Source organism: Xiphophorus maculatus, chromosome 9 (assembly GCF_002775205.1).
Source record: "Xiphophorus maculatus strain JP 163 A chromosome 9, X_maculatus-5.0-male, whole genome shotgun sequence".
Classification (NCBI taxonomy): Eukaryota; Metazoa; Chordata; class Actinopteri; order Cyprinodontiformes; family Poeciliidae; genus Xiphophorus; species Xiphophorus maculatus.
The window spans coordinates 24,373,745-24,394,080 of NC_036451.1; the positions used below are offsets into that span (position 1 = coordinate 24,373,745).

Here is a 20,336-nt window from a genome sequence, read left to right on the forward strand (position 1 = left end):
AAGTCTTTAATTCATGGATCTAAAATTAATTCCTAAAAATGTCTTTGATTCATAAAAGATGCAAGTTGGCCTTGAATCACAGGTCTTAAATTTTGTTGTGGCAGAACTGCTTAATCCCGTACATGTCGTGTTTTTTTTTTTTTTTTTCCTCTCAGAACTTTTCTATCAGGCAGAACAGGATGCTAATCTACCCTTGCTAGCCTGCTAGCTAGAGTTTTTGCATCTGCAGCAAAGATCAGTTTTAGCTCCAGTTGGCTGGAGTTTGTTTTCACCGTTGGCTGACTTCTGTTGGCAGACCTGCTACTTTTTGTGCTAAAGCAAACCTTTGAGCTCCACATTATGGAGGTGAAAGCTGTAGAGAGCCGCACACGCAGTGTGTGAAACACAAACCAAACAGAGCCCAGAAATGTTCGTGTGTTTGATCATAACACAGCAGAATCTACCACTACACCGACAGACTTTTATGTCTTAAATTTCATTTAAGGAGGCATTAAAAGGGTCTTGAAAATACTTAAATGTGTCTTGCTGAAACCTGCAGATGCCTTGTCTTTTGGTTCCACAGGCCAGAGGAGTATGACGAGGTTTCGTACGCCAAAGAGGCGTCCGCTGCAAGCGAGCCCACCCAGATCCAGCTAGGACTGCTGTAAGTCTGTTCTGATCGAAGAGCGTTTTGTAGATGGCAGTGGGGCTGGGATCAGTTTCCCGGATGACCTCATGTTTTCTGTTTGTGTTTTTACAGGTGGGAATCCGCCTCTCAGTCTCTGCGGCTGCATGTGCTGCAGCTGAAGAGTCTGAACTGTTCGAATGTGAGAGAAAGCTATAAAGTGTGAGTATTTTTAGCTGTTGCAATTAAAGTAACACTTTTCCTTTGTAAATGCAGAATAGAAGAGAGCTAAAGTCTCTGTGACTATAGAACTGGTTTTCTTATTGAAATGATAAAGCATGACTATAAGACATTAGGTGGTTTTTCTGCTCTAATAAGCTGCCAGTTGGTGCACATGTAGTTATCAAGCATATATTTTTGGATTTTCATTGTTTCTTCTCACAATTGGTAGCTTTAAACTGCAACGCATGCAAAAATATTCACACTCTTTCAACCATTTCACATGTTTATGGTGCAACCACCAACTTTGTGTGTTTGACAGACCGACACACACTAGAACATAATTACTTTTGCAGTTTCCTTTACTAGCATAAGAAGTGTTGTGCACATTTCTGTTCACTCCCTTTTAGAGTTCAGTTCAAAGAATTTCCATCTGAAGACATTTAATTTTTCATTAACAGTTTTCTGTTGTCAGATTCTCCCACCCTGGCTGTGGATCTCCACTAATTAGTGTCCGTTCATTCTTAAAACGTTTTTAAATTTGTACGTCTAAAATAAGACCTTGAATAATAATTTAAAGGTAATTTATCCTTAATTACGTTAATCACGAGTCTTAATTTTTTTTTTCTTTTAGTGGAGTTTTTTTCCCATGGGGACTTTTCTGTCGCACACAAGATGAAACATTTAATTTTATAAATGTGCTGCAGGGAAATTTAGAAAGTAAAAGGATTCATGTTGCTTTAATATGATCTTTGATACTACATGTATAAAAACAAAAAGGACATTTTGAGCCACACTCGGTACCAGTAGGTTGGCGGTAAAGCATACCAAATGTTTCTTGCCAACAAAACTCAAGAAAAGAAGATCTTCAGATTTTCTTCAGACACATCGTAAAGATGAGAAGAAAAAAAAAAATCCAATCCGTCAACCTTACTCTAAAATTAAACCTCAAACTACTGTGTGAATGTTTTCTTCGTCACGTGTTCAGCATGAACCCTGTTTAGATCTGTGTGATCCAGATGCGCGAAGCATCACCTGTTCTTCCTCTTGCCGTGTTTGCCTGAAGGTATGTGAAGGTCCACTTGATTCCCCTGGACGCCAGCAGGGCCTGTGCGTTCTACTGTTGCACCGCGTTGGAGCCGCGGAGCCAGATGACTTTCAACGAAGGCTTCCGCATCCCCGTCCCCGCCAACGCCCTGGCGGTGTGCGCCCTGCAGCTGTCGGTCTGCTCGCTGGGCCCTCAGGCTCAGGAGGAGCTCCTGGTGGGTCCGACGGGAAGCTGAAGCCGCGCGCCTCCTCAGACGCCCCTCCTGACCCGTGTCCCTCCGTCGTTTCCCGCAGGGCACGGCCAAGCTGAGCCTGGCGGACTGCGAGGGAAGCGCCGACATGGTTTACCACTGGCTGCGAGTCCAGATGCTGACCGACTCGCAGAAGGCCCTCTACAGCCGCCGGACCCACGACAGCCAGGAGGACGAGGCGCGGCCCAGAGCCACGGTAAACGGTCACAGCCACGCGGATGAACAGCGACTCGCGAAACTATTCACACCCCTTTACCTTTTCCGCGTCAAGGCCACATATTTCAGATCATCGGGTCAAAGCAAAGCTGGGCGTATTTGAGAGGCGGCGCAAAAGTTACGCAGGATTTTCAAGACTTGCAGTCTAGAAAGATGATCTAGGTAGGGTGAGTTTCATTTTAGTATGTATGGAAGAAAAGAAAGTAAGTTATTGTTTACAGAAATTAACAGGAAATCCCTCTTGGAGTTTGTTACAACCTCTGAATTTGTTCTGATTTGTATTGGGCATTTATCGTTTTTTATGGTGAAGAACGTATTACTGTGGTAAGAATTTTGATTTATCACCTCATAAATTTCAATTAATAACGGTTTAATTAGTTTTAAATGATTAAATGCAGTCATTGCGTACAGTTTAGTGATATAAATCACACATTTATGTAAGCTGCATCCTGAAAAAACTAGTTTCTGTTTTTCAAGAACAATATTTGTATATGTGGAGCTATAATTACTGTTTTAACAGGCATAAGGTTAAACAAAAAACACCCAATAAATAGTTTATTGGCATTTTTATTATCACAAAAAATATTGTGATCAAATCTTAAGTCCAAGTCACTCAAAATTAGTTCTGATCACATGAAGCCTAAGATTAACATTTGGTCTACATGGAGGTGTAAATTTAACACTGTTCCTACTGTGGAACGGCATGGTGGTGGGAAATGAATGGAGCTAAATACGGGGCTGTAAAAGACCTGAGTGATAATTACTAATGTACTGAATACACACACCTCACTTCTCTAATTTTAAGGGCTTTTTAAACCTAAAAAAAGGGGGTTTAAATGTGTATGAGATGTGTATATATATATATATACTGTATATATCACAGTTTTAAATTGTTAAAACTGTGTGACCTTTTCATCCACCTCATGATTACACACTACTTTATCAATCGCTTCCAGTCCCCAAAGAAATGCACTGAAGTTCTTGGTTGTAATGTGAAAACTATTGAGTGACTTCAGTACTTTTATACCGATGGCAACAAACTCTGCTGTGTAATACGACTCGCCACCTGCAGGGGGTGCCATGAGCGTGAGTTCAGTCTGTCCTGTTTGTGCAAAAGACTGGCTTTTTAATTTTTTTTTTTATTATGATGACAAAGTCCTAATATTACAAGAATACAGCGGTACTGATGCATGAATAAAGTTGTGATGACACATCAGTGACGTTCCCAGAATCCAGTCGTAATGTTAGGAGAATGAAGTAAAAGTTTGACGAGAACCCCGACCCGAAAAATGACGTGGAAAGCCGAGCATCCTGTGAGGTTATACTGTGGTGTCAGTTTTACAGTTAAAGTAATACTTCATCTTCTAACACGTGTGTCAAACTAGAGGCCCGGGGGCCAAAACCAGCCCATCGTAACTCTTTATGTGGCCCTCCAGACTCTAGAGAGCCACATTAATACAACCTTCAAGGTAACAGCTGTGTGCTTAAATACTGTTTTATCAGTCAAATCAGTTTTAATTTGTATGCTGCCAGGTTACATCAGTGTGAAAATATGTTCCATATTATTTCGTTTTAAAAAGCACATCAAATGAACACACAGCTGTTATTATCTTAACGGGTTTTATCTGTGCATTCTGACCCAAACCAGTCCATCAAATGACCAAGTCTGTTACGGAACTTCTTCTTTTTTTTTTTCTTCTTACTAAAGTTTTCCTCAATTTTCGGACGTCCTTCTGGTGAAATTGCATCTTTATTGTGCTAATATTATGATCACCCACCGGGCTCCGATACTGTGTCGCCCAACTCGCCGTCAAAGCTTCAAAAAGAATCACTGACATGAGGAGGAAGAAGAGTTTTAGTGTGATGATGGTGTTTGCTCTCATGTCACAGGACGCTGTTGGCAACTTGCCGTCGCGCTCCTCCACCTCCACCCATCCGGAGGAGCTGGAGCTGCAGCGGTCGGAGAAGGACGTGCGTGGAAAGGCGACGCCTGACAGGTGACTGTGTTGACGGCTCTGTCTGAGCATAAATTCCTTCTGCTTCCAGTGTGTGGGGCTTTTTTTTTTTTTTTTTTTGTACTTTCCACCTAAAACTGGATGACAAACATCTTCAGATATCTCATAATTCATTTAATTTATTATTCCTGTAATTTTCTATATTTATTCTGGACAATTAAAATGTCTTCCAATTCCAGTTTATTAGAATTTGAAGTTTATTGATCTTTGAGAATCTTTTGTTACATTATTATGCCATTACCACTATATTACATAAACCAGCATTATCGTTTATCGTAATAACTTCTGGGACAATTTATGGTCCAGTAAATTTGATCATCATGACAGGCCTACATTTGAATTTTAATCACGTCTTTAAATTTGAACTGCTTGAAGTCTCCTTGAGAAAATGGATTTGTCCGTCAGAAAGAAACGTGTCCTGGGATATCAGGTTACAGCCGTGTCTTTGTAATTTGTGTTTTCATGACAAGTTGTGTGTGTGTGTGTGTGTTTTCCAGGGGTCAGCAGGCAGAGTCTGTGGACAGCGGCTGCAGCACCAGCGCAGCGGTTCCAACTTTTTACTCGGAGGGTTTGTGCACTGAGGGCGTCTACCTCTCCACCGGGGGGCGCAGCGATCAGACTCCCAGCAGACACTTTACAGCAAAGGTAAAAGCTGCAGTTGTGTTTTGGAGGGTTTTTTTTTTTTAAAGCTTTTTTTCCTCCATGAAAATGAGAATTCAGCAGCTCCGACGTGTTTCCAGGTCGAGAAGGCCACCATGACGGAGTCGCCGTTCCCAGAGCCGGTTTGGGTCCGACCCAAAGAGAGGGGGGGTCGCTGGGGTCACGGGTCCCCTTTCATGCGGGGCGGCACCCTTGTTCGCTCCCAGACCTTCTCGCCCGGCGCACAGAGTCACTACGTCTGCAGGGTGAGTTCAGATCAACAGCTGTGTGTGAATCATTTTCTGGTTCTGAACATTGATTTAACTTTCTACATTTTTTATTTATCTGTTTTTCTCAGTTGTATCGCAGTGACAGCGACAGCTCCACTTTACCAAAGAAGTTGCCTTTTGTCAGAAACACCATGGAGAGAAGAACACTGCGATACAAGCAGGTGCTGTCGCCTTACAAACAAAACTTTAGTGTCCGTCAGGTGAATTTTAAGTGGATGGAGATTTTTATTTATTTATTTTTCTTATATATATAAAAAATGTTTTAAATCTTTGGTGGCAGGACCATGCTTCAGCAGGAATACATTCGAGTTGATGGAAGGAAAGGTGGAGCTAAATGCAGGATAATCCTAAATAAAAAAACAAAACAAAAACATATTAGCAGTTCTGAGACTCTGAAGTGATGCAGAGGTTTGTTTACTTTCTGGCACCTTGTCTTTTTGTCCCCTGAGCCAAAATCACAGTTGATGTTACTCACCAACTATACATGTTCATACTCATTTTATATTGCCAACACCTAATTAATTCACTTGTAAAATGTTTTATTTTGAATTCACCAATAAACTGTACATTTTACTAGACCACTGAATGTTTAAAGTAGCCAGATTTGGGTAGAAAAAGTTATCTGTAGACGATAAAGATCCTGCGCTAATTAGCCTAATGTAATGAACACATGCATAAAGTTGAGCTGCAACTAATGATTATCTAATCAATAATCACTCGATTATTTTGATGATTAACTGATTATTTGGATTAAAATATTTGGTACTTTCGGCCAAATGTCGCCATGCAAGTGTCCTTTAAACAATATTAGAATGACATTACAAGATGCAAAACAACCCAATATCTTGAAAAGAAAAAAAAATCTAAAATAACTCTTGAGGTGCATTTAGTAGAGCATGTTTATAAAGCTTTTTTCCCCACCTGGAATGCGAAATGTATATTTTTGTACACTTTTGACTTACTGCTCTGTGTGTTCTTTCAACAATCTGTTTTTTTACTCTGCATCCTACTGTTAAGGGTTAATCAATTACTCAATTAGTTGACGATTGTTTCAATAGTTGATTAAACATGATCAACTAATAGTTTTAGCCATAGAGTGAAGCTTGTTGGATGCTTCGTATCTAATTTACTATGAAAATCGTAAGCAGGTTTTTATTGGTCTGTCTCATGAAATCCGAATGAATCCTTCCAGCATCTTTGCTCGCTGTGTCGTTCAAGGCGTGTGTTTGTGTGTGCCAGCAGCCGTCGTACCGCTCCTCATTGGCTGAGCAGCCGACGCGGACCTCGCTGGACCTGGAGCTGGACCTCCAGGCCTGCAGGACGCGTCTGCGGCAGCTGATGGAGGAGCTGAGTGCCCTGAGGGAACTCAAGCTGCGGCTGGAGGAGCCGCAGGCCAGCGACGCCGAGGAGCTGCCCACCTGGGCCCTGAGGGACGAGCGCTTCCGCTGCCTGCTCAGAGAGGCCCAGAGACAGGTACAACCGGACATGGCGACGTTTACACGAGACCGCTGCCTGAAAACTGACGGCTATTTTCGGTCATTGAAAAGGGGAAAAGTTCCAGGTTTAGACTGAGTCGTCTTGAGTCAGCTGTAGTTGCAATTCCATGGCCACAAGACGGCGCTGTGGTTTTAGCGTGTTGTCTACCGCTCATTCGCTGTTGGCTTCAGCTTCCACCTCGCTAGCTTACATCTCAATATAAACGGAAATCCGTCTCCCATGAACAAAGTGTCCATGTAACATTTATTCCTTATCAGGAAGTGTGCTACACTGAATAGGTTTTGTCGCGCAACGCAACGCGTTCCGCCATTGTGTGTAACAGGCCGTGCATTCTTGCATAAACGGAGCAGCAGTGCGTTCTGCGCATGTGCGCTTTCATATCTGCCGAGTACTTCACACCAGCGCCGTTGAAGAGATTTTATTTTGAGAAACAGTGATATGATGATTATACGGACTGCTTCTCACCTCCGCGGGGTCTGTTACAGAAAAGTTTCATTCGGGGGCTTTGCTTGCCCCGCAGCAGCAAGTTGACTGTGGTGTCGCCCCCTGCAGGCCAACCAGAGCAAGCAGGAGCAGCGTCAGGAGGAGGCAGCGGAGAGGAGGCTGAGGAAGGCTTCCAAAGAGGTTCTGCAGATGAGAGGGCAGAACCAGAAGGAACCCCTGCCGGTGCAGACATTCAGGTTGGAAAACAAATTCACATCTTTTCACTTTACAGAAATTTAGATGCATTCTTTTTTCTTTTTTTTTTCCATAAAACATTTAGCAGAAATAGCTTCGTTTGCCTTGTTTCCATCTGCGCCTGCTTGCAAGCAGCTACAATTTCCGGCGTTAAAGCAGCAGTGTTTTCGTCAGCACACCAACCCTGCCGTAAATTATTGGGATATGACAACCATTTTCAGGCATGCCACTGCAAGAAAACAGAGACCTACCTGCAGAAGTGTTGCTTGACTTCAGCTGCTGCTCTTTAAAAACAAAAATCTAGCACTTAATGCAAGCAAATTAGCTTCACCCTGTACACCACGTGCCAAATTAGTAGCCAAATGAGCATTTTAGCCAAATCATAAGTATTTTTCAGCTCTAAACTGTTGCAAACTTGAAAGCTAATATGTTTTAATCAGATGTGTGTTTACGTAGGGATGATGGCCTGAAGAGATGGGCACTTTATATGAAGGTGACCATCGTTATTAGGCAACTTCTATTCCAAAAGAAGAAAAATTAGACTGACTGAAAAAATGGTAAAGTTTGCCAAAGAGATGCAGTAATCTTTAAAAAACATGATGCTGGGGTGTGATCACAGATCAAGTCATCGCGTTCTTGTACAAAGTCAACAAGCCTCATGCTCAGAAAACGGGACGCTCATTAGCTGCCAACACAGAACCAACACGTTTCTCAAAGGCTTTATGGGAAGATGAGAAGCTGCTTTGATGTTTTTTAATTTTTCTCCTCCTTGTCACGTGTCCAAAAAGGCCAAAATAGTTGGAAGTTGCCTGAGCTTTTTATCTCTGCAGCTCCTCCAGAGTTGCCACGATCCTCTCGGCCGTTTCTCTGATTGCTGCCCTCTCTCAAATCTACCATATCTGATAAACTGTCACAGCAGCGTCAATGTTTGTAACACGGCTGCAGAAAACAGGCTCAGTAAAATGCGTTCGCTAGATGCTACAATCTCACATAAATGTTTTTGGGTAAAGGTGGAAAAGAAGGATATAGAAGTAAAGGGGGTTAAGTATAAATACATGCCACACTTTTCAGCAACAGGTTTTGCATTAATCTGTTTTTTTTTCTATAGAGAGAAGATGGCTTTTTTCACCAGACCAAGGTTCAACATACCTCCTTTGCCAGCTGATGATGTATGAGGGCTCACCTCTGTTTTTTGTGACTAAACATGAAGTATTTGTCCTTTTTTTGGTTTTGTTTTTTTTTTCCCCTCTGGGCTCATGAAGTACAGAACTGTTTCTGTTGACGATACCAGACATGTGACCTGCAGATGAAGACCTGAATGTTTTTTACATTGTCAGAAGCCTTTGTGTGCCTTTTTCTTTTTTGTTTTTTTACAAACACCACACAGTTCTTGACGACACGGTTGTATAATTCCTTTTTTTTTTTTCACGGGGGAGACGACGATTTTCAGACCTTGTTTCTGTCTGACCCTACTTCGGTTTGTGCTTACAAAAGGCTGGAAGACGGGAACAAAAGTCTGTTTGGACAAATTCACTGTACTGTAACTTATTTTATAGTACTTTTTTTTTTCTTTTTTTTCCTTGAAGGAAATAAAATGCTTCCTGCTTATTAAATGTATTTTGTAGTATTTGAACAAATAGCACTTCATTGTTTTTACAACCATTAAAATTAAACTATTGCCTGATATTTGTTTCTGTTAAATCTTGAGAGATATTTACATAATAAAATGACTGTGTAACCAACTTTTGTTACAGATGTCATTATTTTGTCCTTAAAATTAATATTTCATGTGCCTTTCAAAATATATGAGACTGTATTCAAATTTTCTTTTTAAATTGCATGAACATTTTCAGTGAAGATAAAAGCCCATTAATCTGCATGTCAACACCTGCTGTGGTGTATTTCAGGTGCAGGAGTTTTTATTTGTTCGCCGTAAACCTGCGCTGGGATGAACAACACCTATTCTGCCGACGCAGACGTTTTTATTTTATTTTTTTTTTTTGGCTTCAAATGTGTCACACGGCGTTACATGCAGATTCGTCTCAAACCGCACACGGGTTTTGATGACCCCGTTTTGAGTGCATTTCTGCCGATTCTTGAGAAGTCGTACCGCACAGCTGCGTCAGCTGCTTATCTCCTCATGACTTCCTGTCGAGGCGTTTTTCTACGCGAGCCGATGAGAGAGGAGCGCCGCCGGCCCCGAGGAGGAGGAGGAGCGGCGAGACTGGATTTCTGCTGCATTCCTTCTGCCGTTTACAACAAAGGCGATGTTCCCACAGCTCGCCACTTGAAGGAGAAAAAACCAAACAAAACCCGACACTCCTCCAGGTGAAGAAAAAATGTAATTAAAATCCAGGCCTCTGCTTGTCTGATCGATGGCAACGAGGCGAGCCGACACTTTGGCTCCCAGAGAGACTAATGTACAGCGAGGTTAGCTTTTCATTTAAGGTTAAAATCAAAACCAACAAAAACCCCCCCAATGTAGACAGTAAGGTGTAAAGCAATGGTTTAAAGAGTTTTTAAAAAAGAAGCGATTTATAAAAACAGCAGGTGTTCGAAGTGACGTACCAGCTGCTGATCAGACCGATATGAGATCCTAGAGTCACTTTGAGTGAAAATACCACAAAGACAATCGATCTAAACACGATTTAACTACTTTGATACGAAACAAAAATGATCCCTTCTGCTGCAAAATACATCTTTATAGTGAAACTTTTGTTTTTAATCAAACATATTGAGAACTGGAAAAAAAAATTTTTTTTAAAAGAAAACATTCCTTACGTTGCAAAGCTCTGTAGGTTCTGATGTTCCTTTAGTCGGACTATTTGCGCTGCTTTTTTTGTTTTTGCAACAAGAAATTTCTCCTCTTTGGAAGCAAGAGGGAAGCTTTCAGCCAGCTGACAGGCAGTGCGGGAAATAGAAGCGCTTACAGAGAGAAAAATCCATACCCTAACACTAACCCTTTTCTGTCGTCTCAAAAAAAACCCTACACTTTACACTTACTGGAAAAACTGCAGCGATTTTGTCTGTTTCTGTACCAGATGTCTCTGTATAGTTTTTACTTTTTTTTTTGTTTAACCAAGTACTACATGTGTGATTAGCTTGTAAAAAATATATGAATGAGATTTTTAAACTGTTTTTAAAAAACAAAAGCAAACTGAACAAGATGTACCAAATAAAAAACCTCTCCGATCCACGTTTCATGTCAACACCGACATTTTTCTCTTTGTGAATAAAAAAGAAAAAAAGTTAAGAATCTACAAAAGCACCTGAGAGTCTTTACAATCACAGATTAAAGGAGGACAGGCGCAGGAACATGTCCCCGCTTGTCTCGGGGGACGGAGGACGCTGTCCTCGGGTCAGCGCTCTAGATGGGGATGGAAACGATGGTGGGCAGTTCCCCGATGGGGGGCGGGTTGTACTTCTCCACCCTCATCAGGCGTCTTAGGATGTCGTCTCGATCGCGCGGCCAGCCGTAGACGTGAGTGTTCTGGAGCCAGTTGGGAACGTGACACTGTAAAAAACACAAATCGAGACGCCAAGAGGTTTTGTTTTTTTAGTTTTCTCCTCTCAACGCCATGGATCCGTGTGGCGTTACGGCGACTTACCTTTTTAGCCCCGGGAAACAAAATGGGAATGAACCTGAAATTCTTGCTTCCGTTCTGGATGAACTCATTCTGAAGCTGAGCGACACACACACACACACACACACACACACACACCGGTGAGTCTGGGCTGCGTTTTAAAGACGAGCTGAGAGCGGAGGCGACTCTGACCTGTTTGTGGATGTAAACGGTGTTGAAGGTCCTCTCGTCGTTCTCCAGGTCGAATGGAGACGTGGTCACCGTCTCGTAGTACTTGGGACTGATGATGATGATGATCAGGTACTCTTTCTGAGAGAGCAGATAAACATCGTCACTCATCAAAATCCACCGGAGGATCAGGACGGCTTCCAAAGGCAAGTCTACTCTTGCTCCGGATGACACAACAGTCCATCAAAGAGATGAAAAGATTACCTCTGACGGGTTTTTCATGTTTCCATTCCTTTTTAAAGGTCTGCTCTTACCTCGCTGAGGTACCGCTCCATGAAGTCGATCTTGCTTATGCTTCTGTACTGATGCTCAAAAATGTCAATCTAGAACAAAGACAGACATGTGTATGTTAAGCTCTTAACTAATTAAAGAAACCCCCAACATGGAGGTCCACACAGTCAGAAATGAACATTTATTGTTGAAACGTGTTACTATAAGCAGGGTTGCACTGCAAACTTAAATCTAGAAAAACTGAAATTTCACTTGGTCTTTTTTTTTTATAAGTCTGGGTAAGTGTTGATAAAAGTCTGACTTTCTGGAATTAATTTCATATTTAATTATAAAAAAGATAAAAATTGGTATTTCCAGAAGATGAACTCCTAATCAACAATCACTGTGGTTTTGGAGCTGATGACAAACATTCATTTAAAGATTAAGAAAAGGGTCATTTCACTTTATTTGGTCCAACTTCTGGTTTTGAAACTAGACCCAAAGTCTCCGGCTGGGACCAGCTGAGATGCCAAGCATAGGATTGATCTTCCTACACTTTACATTTCATGTTAAGACAGTTTCAGCACAAACAAAAAATAAACAATGGTGGAACACAATTTAAATAACTGGTTGTGTTTTAAGCTTCAAATCAAGGAGGGAATTATTATTTTAAGATTTTCCTCATTTTTGTATCGTTTATATCAACCATCAGCCACTCTAATTATTATTTCAACTTTATTTTCATAACTATTTTTCCTACTAATTCATGATAATAAAAGAAACAAAAAGAACACGTCCCTTGTTTGGTTAGAGAAATGACGAAGAGCAAATTTAGCAACGCAGGGCCTCAGTCTGAGTGAAGCATAAGTTATGAAAAGGTAGAAATGAAGGGAGCATGTTGGCATGGCAACATGAACAAGGTGTGGTCAGCTGTGCGTCGTCAGGACGTCCCGCCCACCACACATGTTGGTGCTCTAGTAAAGTTGGTCCACAGTGTGTGGAATCAGGTATCACCATCACTGTTGCTTAAAGCTCTCTGCTATAGACTCACTCTGAAGCTCTGATCATTCTGCGATGCATTCACTTGCCCTCAGACATCTGACGTTAACTCATTAAGAACCAGTTCACACATATTCACATCCAACAAAGCGATAATATGCGCTTTTAATTAAAGATACATAGAACATTTTGAGTTGGGATGTTTGGACTTATCTGTAAGGGATTTCTACTGAGTATTGTGCTGCTTTGTTTTTCATTAGGAATGTCAAATAGTCGAAAGCACAGCCACAAAAAAAAACAAACGACGATTGCCACATACATGAGTGTCGAAGCCGTTGTGTCGCAGCAGAGCAACAAACTTGATGATCTCGTTGACGTGTTTGTCGTTGTCGGCTTCGTACGTGACGAAGACCCGCCCTGCGTTCAGAGACGGACAGTTAGAGGCGGCTCTGCAGCGGCGCCGTCTGCTGCTGCTGCGGCCGCCGAGACTTACTCTGCTCCAGAGAGAGCGGCGTGCTGTACGCAGGGTGTCTCTCTTTGACCGAGACATTGTGGCCGCTGCAAGGAAACACAAAGAACTTCAGGGTCAAATTTTGTAATAATAAACAAACAATGAGGCTGGTTTAAAACTCGAGCAGGGCTGTCGGCGTTACGGCGTCTGAACATTTCATCACGCCGATATTGCATAACGCAGATTGGTCAAATGATCTGGTTTGGTCTAAAAGACAGCAGAAAGCTTTTGGGCTTGACGCAGAACGACAGCGGAAGGTGAAAGGTATTTCCGCTGCAGCAATGAAAGTTGAACATTTTTCAACTTTCTTGTGTTGCGGCTACATGCTTGAGCTCGGAATTTCACATACACGAATTATGCCATCGCACGAGTTCCACGTGGAGACGGACGTTTACAGATTAACATTTAAACTTCCTTTAAAACTCCCTGAATATAAAACCCTGGAAAACGGAGAAACTTCACACATGTTTGGTTTGAGACAATAAAATATTTTCTGAACCATTTTTCAAATGTGCATGCAGCATGTTTCAAAGAGAAATACAAAGAAGTGATTTGTATTTCCTTGGTATGGGGGCAGTTGCCCAGGGCGACATCAGAAAGGGGTGGGACACCAAGAACCGTAAAATAAAATATTTGATCTGTCAGTTGTTTCCTACTCTTTGTATGCATGTGTAATAAAGTAAGTTCCCCTTGATTGTCGTTGATAACAGAGAGACTATCTGCTTTCTGCTACAAGAAAAACTAACAAAAAAAACAAAACATATAATTGCTTCCATTTTAACTGGTTGGAGTGCAGAAGAAGGAGGAGGTTGCCTGGGGCAACATTGCTGCAAAAACCACAACTGCGTGCATATTTATATTTCAAGCTTTCAAAGTTAGGCATAGTGATTAATCACGATTAATCACAGCATGAGAGAGATTAATCAGATAAATTTTTTTTATCAAATGCCAGCACTAAACTCACATGTGTGTGAATCCAGCTCCAGGGGTCCTGCAGTCTTCTGGGTCTAACAGACAAAAAACAGAATCAAGGAAACCTGCCAGCTGTACACTGAGCGTGGTTGTCAGAGAGTGGAGGACCAGACTTACAGTACGAGCTGTAAACTGGGTTGTACTGAGGCCAGGCGCGGTTGTTGGCCATGGGCCGCCTGCTGAAGGCGTCCGCCGGACACTGAGCACAGCAGGGGGGGCCCTGCGGCGGGCACGAGTACGGAGACAGGGTGTGGTGGTAGAACTCGGCCGAAGGCGGGTTGGAGTGCAGCGACAGCGGCTGCTCCAGGCTCATGTGGCCGCTGTGGTGGCTGGGGAGGGAGGCGGACTTGTCTCTGGACAGGCAGCTGTCCTGGGAGCAGCTGGAGTAATCCTTGTGGCCCAGGCAGGACGGCAGGCTGCTGGGGTAGCCCGTGCAGCTGCTGGCCAGGCTCGGGTGGAGCATGTTGACCTGGCTGGGGAACGGGGTGGGCTGGTTGTACCCGGCAGAGAGGCTGTGGGGCAGCCGTGAGAAGCAGAAGCTGGAGGAGGGGAACGACAGGCCCTGCTCTCGGTTCCACCCCCGCCGGCTGAACATGGAGTCGTCGGGGAACGGCGTGCGGTCCGAGGGCCGGCGGTGGGCGTGGAGGTCGGACGCGGGGTCCGCTCTGTGGACGGTGCTGGCTTTTCTCTCCTCTGTGTTCATGGTCTCATCGTCCTCTTCAGGCGTGTTGTGGCAGGTGCTCAGCTGGCTGACATAACTGGAAGCAGAAACAGACACTGTAAAACGAAAGTACTTTAAAAAATTTACAGTAGATAAAACTGTTAGGCTGTGAACAACAACACATTATCTTACTGTAGAGAACACATTGAATACAAATAACTCAAGATAAATTTCAAATCATTTTAACAGTTATGAAATGTAGAAAATACAGAAATTTATTGCAAAAATCATTTTAAAATATTTTTTTAATTCATAGAAAAATACCATGTTACTGCCAGCAGTTAATCAGGCTAAAATTAACTGCACTGATCGGCCAAAATGACAGATTTTGCTGATGTTTACATTTAAAGCTACAGTGTAAAATTGTAAACAAGACTGAAAATGTAATTTTTACAGAGCATAGAACCGCAGTTCTGTGAGACAAATGTTGTTTTTAAATTGATATACAAGCTAATTAACTTCTATGTAGAGCAAATAAGTAAAAACTGACAAAAAGTTAAAAATCACTGACCTTTGTTCTAAAAAGCTAAAAGTTTCTTACTGAGGTGCCAGAGAAAGAGTCAGACAGATCAGTGTTTTCACCGACTGAAAATATCTCCTCAATTGCTGCTGCGCGCTGCTGGTCAGCTGGCTGATAGCTTCTACACTTTTTGATTGCTTATTGAAAAATTTGTCAGGCGGTTTTGAAAACTAAAGGAACAGCACAGTAACCTGTATTAATGAATGTAGGCTATGGAAACAGCTGCAGGGCGTGGCAGGCGTGCTCAGCTGCGAACTGGTTATCCCAGAAAACAGCCCGACTCATTATGCAGCTGCTTTTATCGTTCCTCCACTGTTCACTCTGATCACCATATACAAAAGCCCACAGACGTCCTGTGCAGAGTTACACTGTAGCTTAAACAAATGCAGTAAATGTTAGCTGCAAAACATAACAACAGCTATCAATAAATGTTGGGCATAATTATTATTACTTTAAAAATCTATATTAAATCATTTTTGCAGCTGTAAGAATGACGAATTAAACTTATTTTATGTTTTGTTTTATATGTTAGTGTAAAAGACCATGATACTAGTTTTGGGTTGAACAACATGTCGCCAATATATCGTCATAGCAATATGAGTGTGTGAGATATTCATATCGCAGAGAGAGACTGTTTGCAGTGTGAAAATTCTTGGCTAACATAATATATAATAGTTTTAACTTTTAAACTGTTTTTATGCTAACATTGTAATGGTTATATTGACCAGCTTTATCACAATCACAAATTTTGCCAATATCACGCAGCCCAACTATTTTTACAAGATATTATCAAACTGAGGGAAATGTCACACTGGGAATAGCATCAGATCCAGCTTAACAACGGTCTGCCAGGAAACTAGTGGGATATGCTAAATCCTGATAGCGTTTCTGGCTAATAACCGAGTAGCTCTGCATTTCAAACACTAACAGAATATGTTAAGTAACTGATATGCATTATATATGTAAGTGTTTAATATGATGAATCATACCACCAGAAGTGTAAATAAACGGTTTATATAACAGCCTATGTTTTAATCCCATGGCTGCTGTGTTGGTTTTTGACGTCAGCGTTACTGAAAAACACCAGACTTTAACCACTTCAGCTTTTGGAGACTTCCTGTCTACGTTTTGAGTTTGGAACATGGACAACTCAACTTGATACACAAATCTGGACGCATCATTAATTTGCATCCTTCAACCATACTACACAGTAACACAGACAATAGTGATATATACTTTTTGCCTTCTGGTTTGTCGTTATTAAAAAGCAGCGCCTCCAGGAAGTCCAAGTCGCATTACTGTCTTCAAAACGTCTCAGTTTGGTGGCTATCTGGAAACTTTAGTATTTTACTGAGCTGGAAATTGTCACAGAAAGAGTGAGAATACCTGTCCTAGATCACCGAGTGAAACTGAGCCACGATGCTGAACAGAAACGTCTGTTTTAAATCGCAATGGGTTTCCAAACGTCCCAAAAAACATTTGATGATTAGACTGTTTAAGTCAAAAAGCGATAAGGTTAGTCCTTTATTTACGAGGCCAATCCTTTTTATTTAGGGTTTGAATGCAGCATCATATTAACCATACGAAGACATTCTCAAACTATTTTAGAAAAAACATACATTCACATCTTTACAAGTAGCGACACATGTATAGTTTTCTGTTTTAAATATATTTTTTTCATATAAATTACTTGTTTGAATTGTGCACTGGCATTAATCAGCAACTTAAAAAAACATTATGATGCAATCTATTAATACATATTGGGGTAAACAGAACTCAGATGCATTACTGCGATGAAGAAATATGGAATATTGTCCTTTTTAATGGTTAGTGATTAAACAAAAATCAGCACCAAAGACGTGGTGAAATAAATGAATAAGGTGATAAATATTTTTGATTCCTGTTTAAATTGCTCACATTATAACCATTTTGTTCTACAGTTAGTTTTTGTTGCGACAGCATTTTTCATTCAGTTCATCTTTCTGTTTGTTATTAATGGATTTCATTTCAAACAGGTTTTTTAAAAAAAAATCAAGAGAACACGTATAACCAAGAACCAAGAACAAAATAATTAGTTTGCCATCACTGTTCTGTTTCTTATCACAAAGATGCATCTACTGAAGCTCGCTGAAAACAACTTCCTAACAAAACAAAAAAAGCTCGCAGGTTCCCGTCGTCATTTTCGTTGTGCTCACCTATTCGGGACGGGCAGAGAGCAGACCGAGGTGGGCAGCATCGTTGAGCTTATTCCACCTGACATCCATGTGTGTGTGTGAGCCTCTTTTAAGATGCGTTTGAACTTCTGTAAAGGATAAAACAAACACAGAAAAATAAAAACTGATATCTGATGCAAAGGTCAGTATAGACAGAGCTGTGGCGTCTTGCTTTTTTTTTTTTTTTCTGTTTTATCAGCCCACACTAGTGTGAGAGAGTGTTTGATTTGCATGCGTGCGCACCGGGACATGACAGCGTTTCTTCCACACAGGGGACTTTTCTCTAAGTGAGTGGAGTTAACACATGGGGATCAGGAAATGATGTCTGTCATTTACACAGGGGGAGAAATTAAACACTTTAACAGGTGAAACAGATATTCGCCTGCTGACAGATTTCTCATTTTTGTGTTTCGTCACCACTTGGATGTTTCAGATTGTCTAAACAAACTCTTCAAATGATGATTCTCCTCACTAAAAGGCAAATTCCCCTTATGTTAGAATGTAATCACACTCTTTTAATGATGTGTAACGATGGCACTTCACAACATGTAATGTTTCAATTGTTGACTGTGTGTTCTGACTTTGCATATTTGTGTTTTTATGATCTAAGGCACCTTGTTGCTGAAATGTGCTATAAAAAATAACATTTGATTTGATTGACTGATGAATTGGCTGTGATTACCCACAATGCTCTGTTCGGGTTCAGTCACCGCATCTCGACCTGGTTACGGCCAGATCTGCAGAATCAACAGACGTGTCCCAGAACAGGCGAGAAACTAATTTATCAGCGTCTGTCAGTCTCGCAAGCGTTACAAAACCATAACGAAGGTTTTGGCGAACCAAAATTATTTCAAGAGTCCTTCAACGACTCAACAAGGCCACAAGGAACCCAGAAACAACATCTAAAGCACTGCAGGCTCATTCAAGGTCAGAGTTCACGATGTAACAATAAGAAAAAGACCGGGCAAAAAAACTGGCATCCATGAGAGATTTCCAAATCTTCACAAAAAAGACAAAAATTGAAAGTTTTGGAAGGTTTGCCACTCGTTACAACCAGCCGCGTAACGAGTTTTTCTAAAACATCATTTTAGAAAAATGATATCATACTAACAGTTAAACATGGTGGTGGCAGCATCATGGTCACAGTTGAGTTAAACAGCAGGAAAATGATCAAAATACACCAGCATGTCACCTGCTGAACGGTAAAGAAAAACCAAAAAAAAAAACCCCAAAGGCTCCAAAGTGGCTCTGATGTTACCTTAAATAGGTTGTAATGTTTCTTTAGTGTAGCGAAATCAAAACAATTCGGCTAAGAAAAGCAGGCCAAAATTCCTCCAGAGATGAAAAAGATTAATTTCCAGTTATCATTAACTTTCGATGGAGGTTGTTGCTGTCGAGGTACAACTAGTTATCAGGTTTGAGTGACTATCACTTTTCCACATAGGGTTATGTTGGTTTGGAAATTTACCCAGCTTATCTTATCTGCCTGCTACTAAAATTCGATCTGAAAGGGCAAATACTTTTTTTTCCTCACATCACCATATAACTAACACAGTTCTGTAGCACTGCTTTTGCATTTTGAGGTGTTTCTTAAAACACTGGTTTCCCAACTTTGCGGCTTCCAAGCTGCAAAGCTACACTGCAACCCAATTATGATCATTATGAAGTCCACGACGACAACAAGAGTCAGAACAACTGATGCTCTATTTTTAGACAAGTGGAAAACAAAAGTTTGGTAAGAGCTTCTGGTAGAAGTAATCATGAAACAAATGTTTGGAGGTCATTTCAAGACCCCAACATGGGTGTTTAGTGGCCTGTTATGGGTTCCCGACCCCACCTTCGGAAAACACTAGTTTTAAAGCACCACCTCACGATTCCTACCACCTGTTTAAATGATGTTAACAATCATTTCTGTTGACGGGGAAATAAAGCGGAGAGCTCTCTCTTCAAATCTGCATATAGGTTATTATCATAACAGCTGTATAAGCCAGTTTTAGGTGGGTTTGTCTTCCAACACCCCCCCCAGGATTCCCGTAAATGAAAATAACACTCGCTGATAACCTCCATGTGGTCGCACAGATAAAGCGGCTCGCTCTTTCCACTGAGGCTGACCCAGATACCGCTCCGTCAACTCGGACTCACCGCTCAACCTTCACGCATCCGTACACCTCCAGACACTCTGTACGAGAATTATACAAAAAAAAAAAAAACCCCACAAAAAACCCTGTCACCTCCAAAACGCTTGTATGTTATCCAAGCGGTCCATGAGGACACCGGTGTCCTCGTGACAGTTAACGGGATTTATTTTTTAAAAAACCCGTCATTTCTTAAAAAGCCGTCATTTCTTAAAAAAACCGTCATTTATTAAAAAAAAAACAACCGTCAGCTCAATTATCCAAAATAACAGACGGAATAACAACATGACTAAACTCCAGGTTAACTTACCGTCGGCGCTTCAGGTGAAAACGTCTCATTTGAGTAGCTCAGCCAAAACTAGCAACGGTGAGTCGCCACTCCGGAACAGAAAGTGTACAGTTTTCAGTGCCGTCGTCCCGTCATGCCAGGTGGATGTTAGAGTGAAGCTTCAACTCGAGGCGAGGTGTTATTTAGTGCAGCTTTACCGCCCCGACACTGAAACCCCACCTTCCTCCTCCTCTTCTTCCTCCTCCTCCACGCAGCATGGGCGACACCGGGGACAACAACTGCTCGGTTTCCTCTTCTAAACCAAACTAAATTTATCTTTTAAAAATTATCTCATTATAGATTAAATATGTTAACAATTTATCATCCAGGCAGGGGCGTATCAAGCTTTTTTTTAAGTAGGAGGTTCTGGGAAGGGAAATTACCCAGCAGGCAAAAAATATAAAGCAATTTACACAGATAGAAATCACTGAGTGTTTCTAAAAGACACATCATAGGACA

General features: G+C 41.5%; 2 protein-coding genes across 6 annotated transcripts in view; one reads left to right on the forward strand and one right to left on the reverse strand.

Moving 5' to 3' along the window:
- The window catches only part of wwc3 (WWC family member 3), a 41,331-nt gene extending 30,891 nt beyond the window's left edge, over positions 1-10,440 (forward strand). For 3 of the 5 annotated variants that reach the window (XM_023339649.1, XM_023339651.1, XM_023339652.1), the window contains exons 13-23: positions 563-643; positions 740-826; positions 1,890-2,085; positions 2,165-2,317; positions 4,228-4,334; positions 4,850-4,997; positions 5,093-5,257; positions 5,350-5,442; positions 6,521-6,754; positions 7,331-7,458; positions 8,565-10,440. In XM_023339649.1, coding sequence (XP_023195417.1) covers positions 563-643; positions 740-826; positions 1,890-2,085; positions 2,165-2,317; positions 4,228-4,334; positions 4,850-4,997; positions 5,093-5,257; positions 5,350-5,442; positions 6,521-6,754; positions 7,331-7,458; positions 8,565-8,631 — 1,459 coding nt within the window. In that variant the 3' untranslated portion in view covers positions 8,632-10,440. The remainder of the gene's footprint in view (positions 1-562; positions 644-739; positions 827-1,889; positions 2,086-2,164; positions 2,318-4,227; positions 4,335-4,849; positions 4,998-5,092; positions 5,258-5,349; positions 5,443-6,520; positions 6,755-7,330; positions 7,459-8,564) is intronic. The other 2 variants (XM_023339650.1, XM_014470775.2) reach the window with 1 other exon arrangement.
- LOC102217271 lies at positions 8,871-20,046 on the reverse strand. The gene is made up of 10 exons (XM_023339653.1): positions 19,860-20,046; positions 17,397-17,503; positions 14,078-14,718; positions 13,953-13,995; positions 12,971-13,035; positions 12,797-12,894; positions 11,523-11,591; positions 11,233-11,349; positions 11,065-11,139; positions 8,871-10,970 (listed from the first exon to the last, which is right to left on the reverse strand). The coding sequence occupies exons 2-10, from the start codon at positions 17,459-17,461 to the stop codon at positions 10,824-10,826; spliced, it is 1,320 nt and encodes a 439-aa protein (XP_023195421.1). The 5' UTR covers positions 17,462-17,503; positions 19,860-20,046; the 3' UTR covers positions 8,871-10,823.
- Positions 20,047-20,336: the final 290 nt, after the last annotated feature.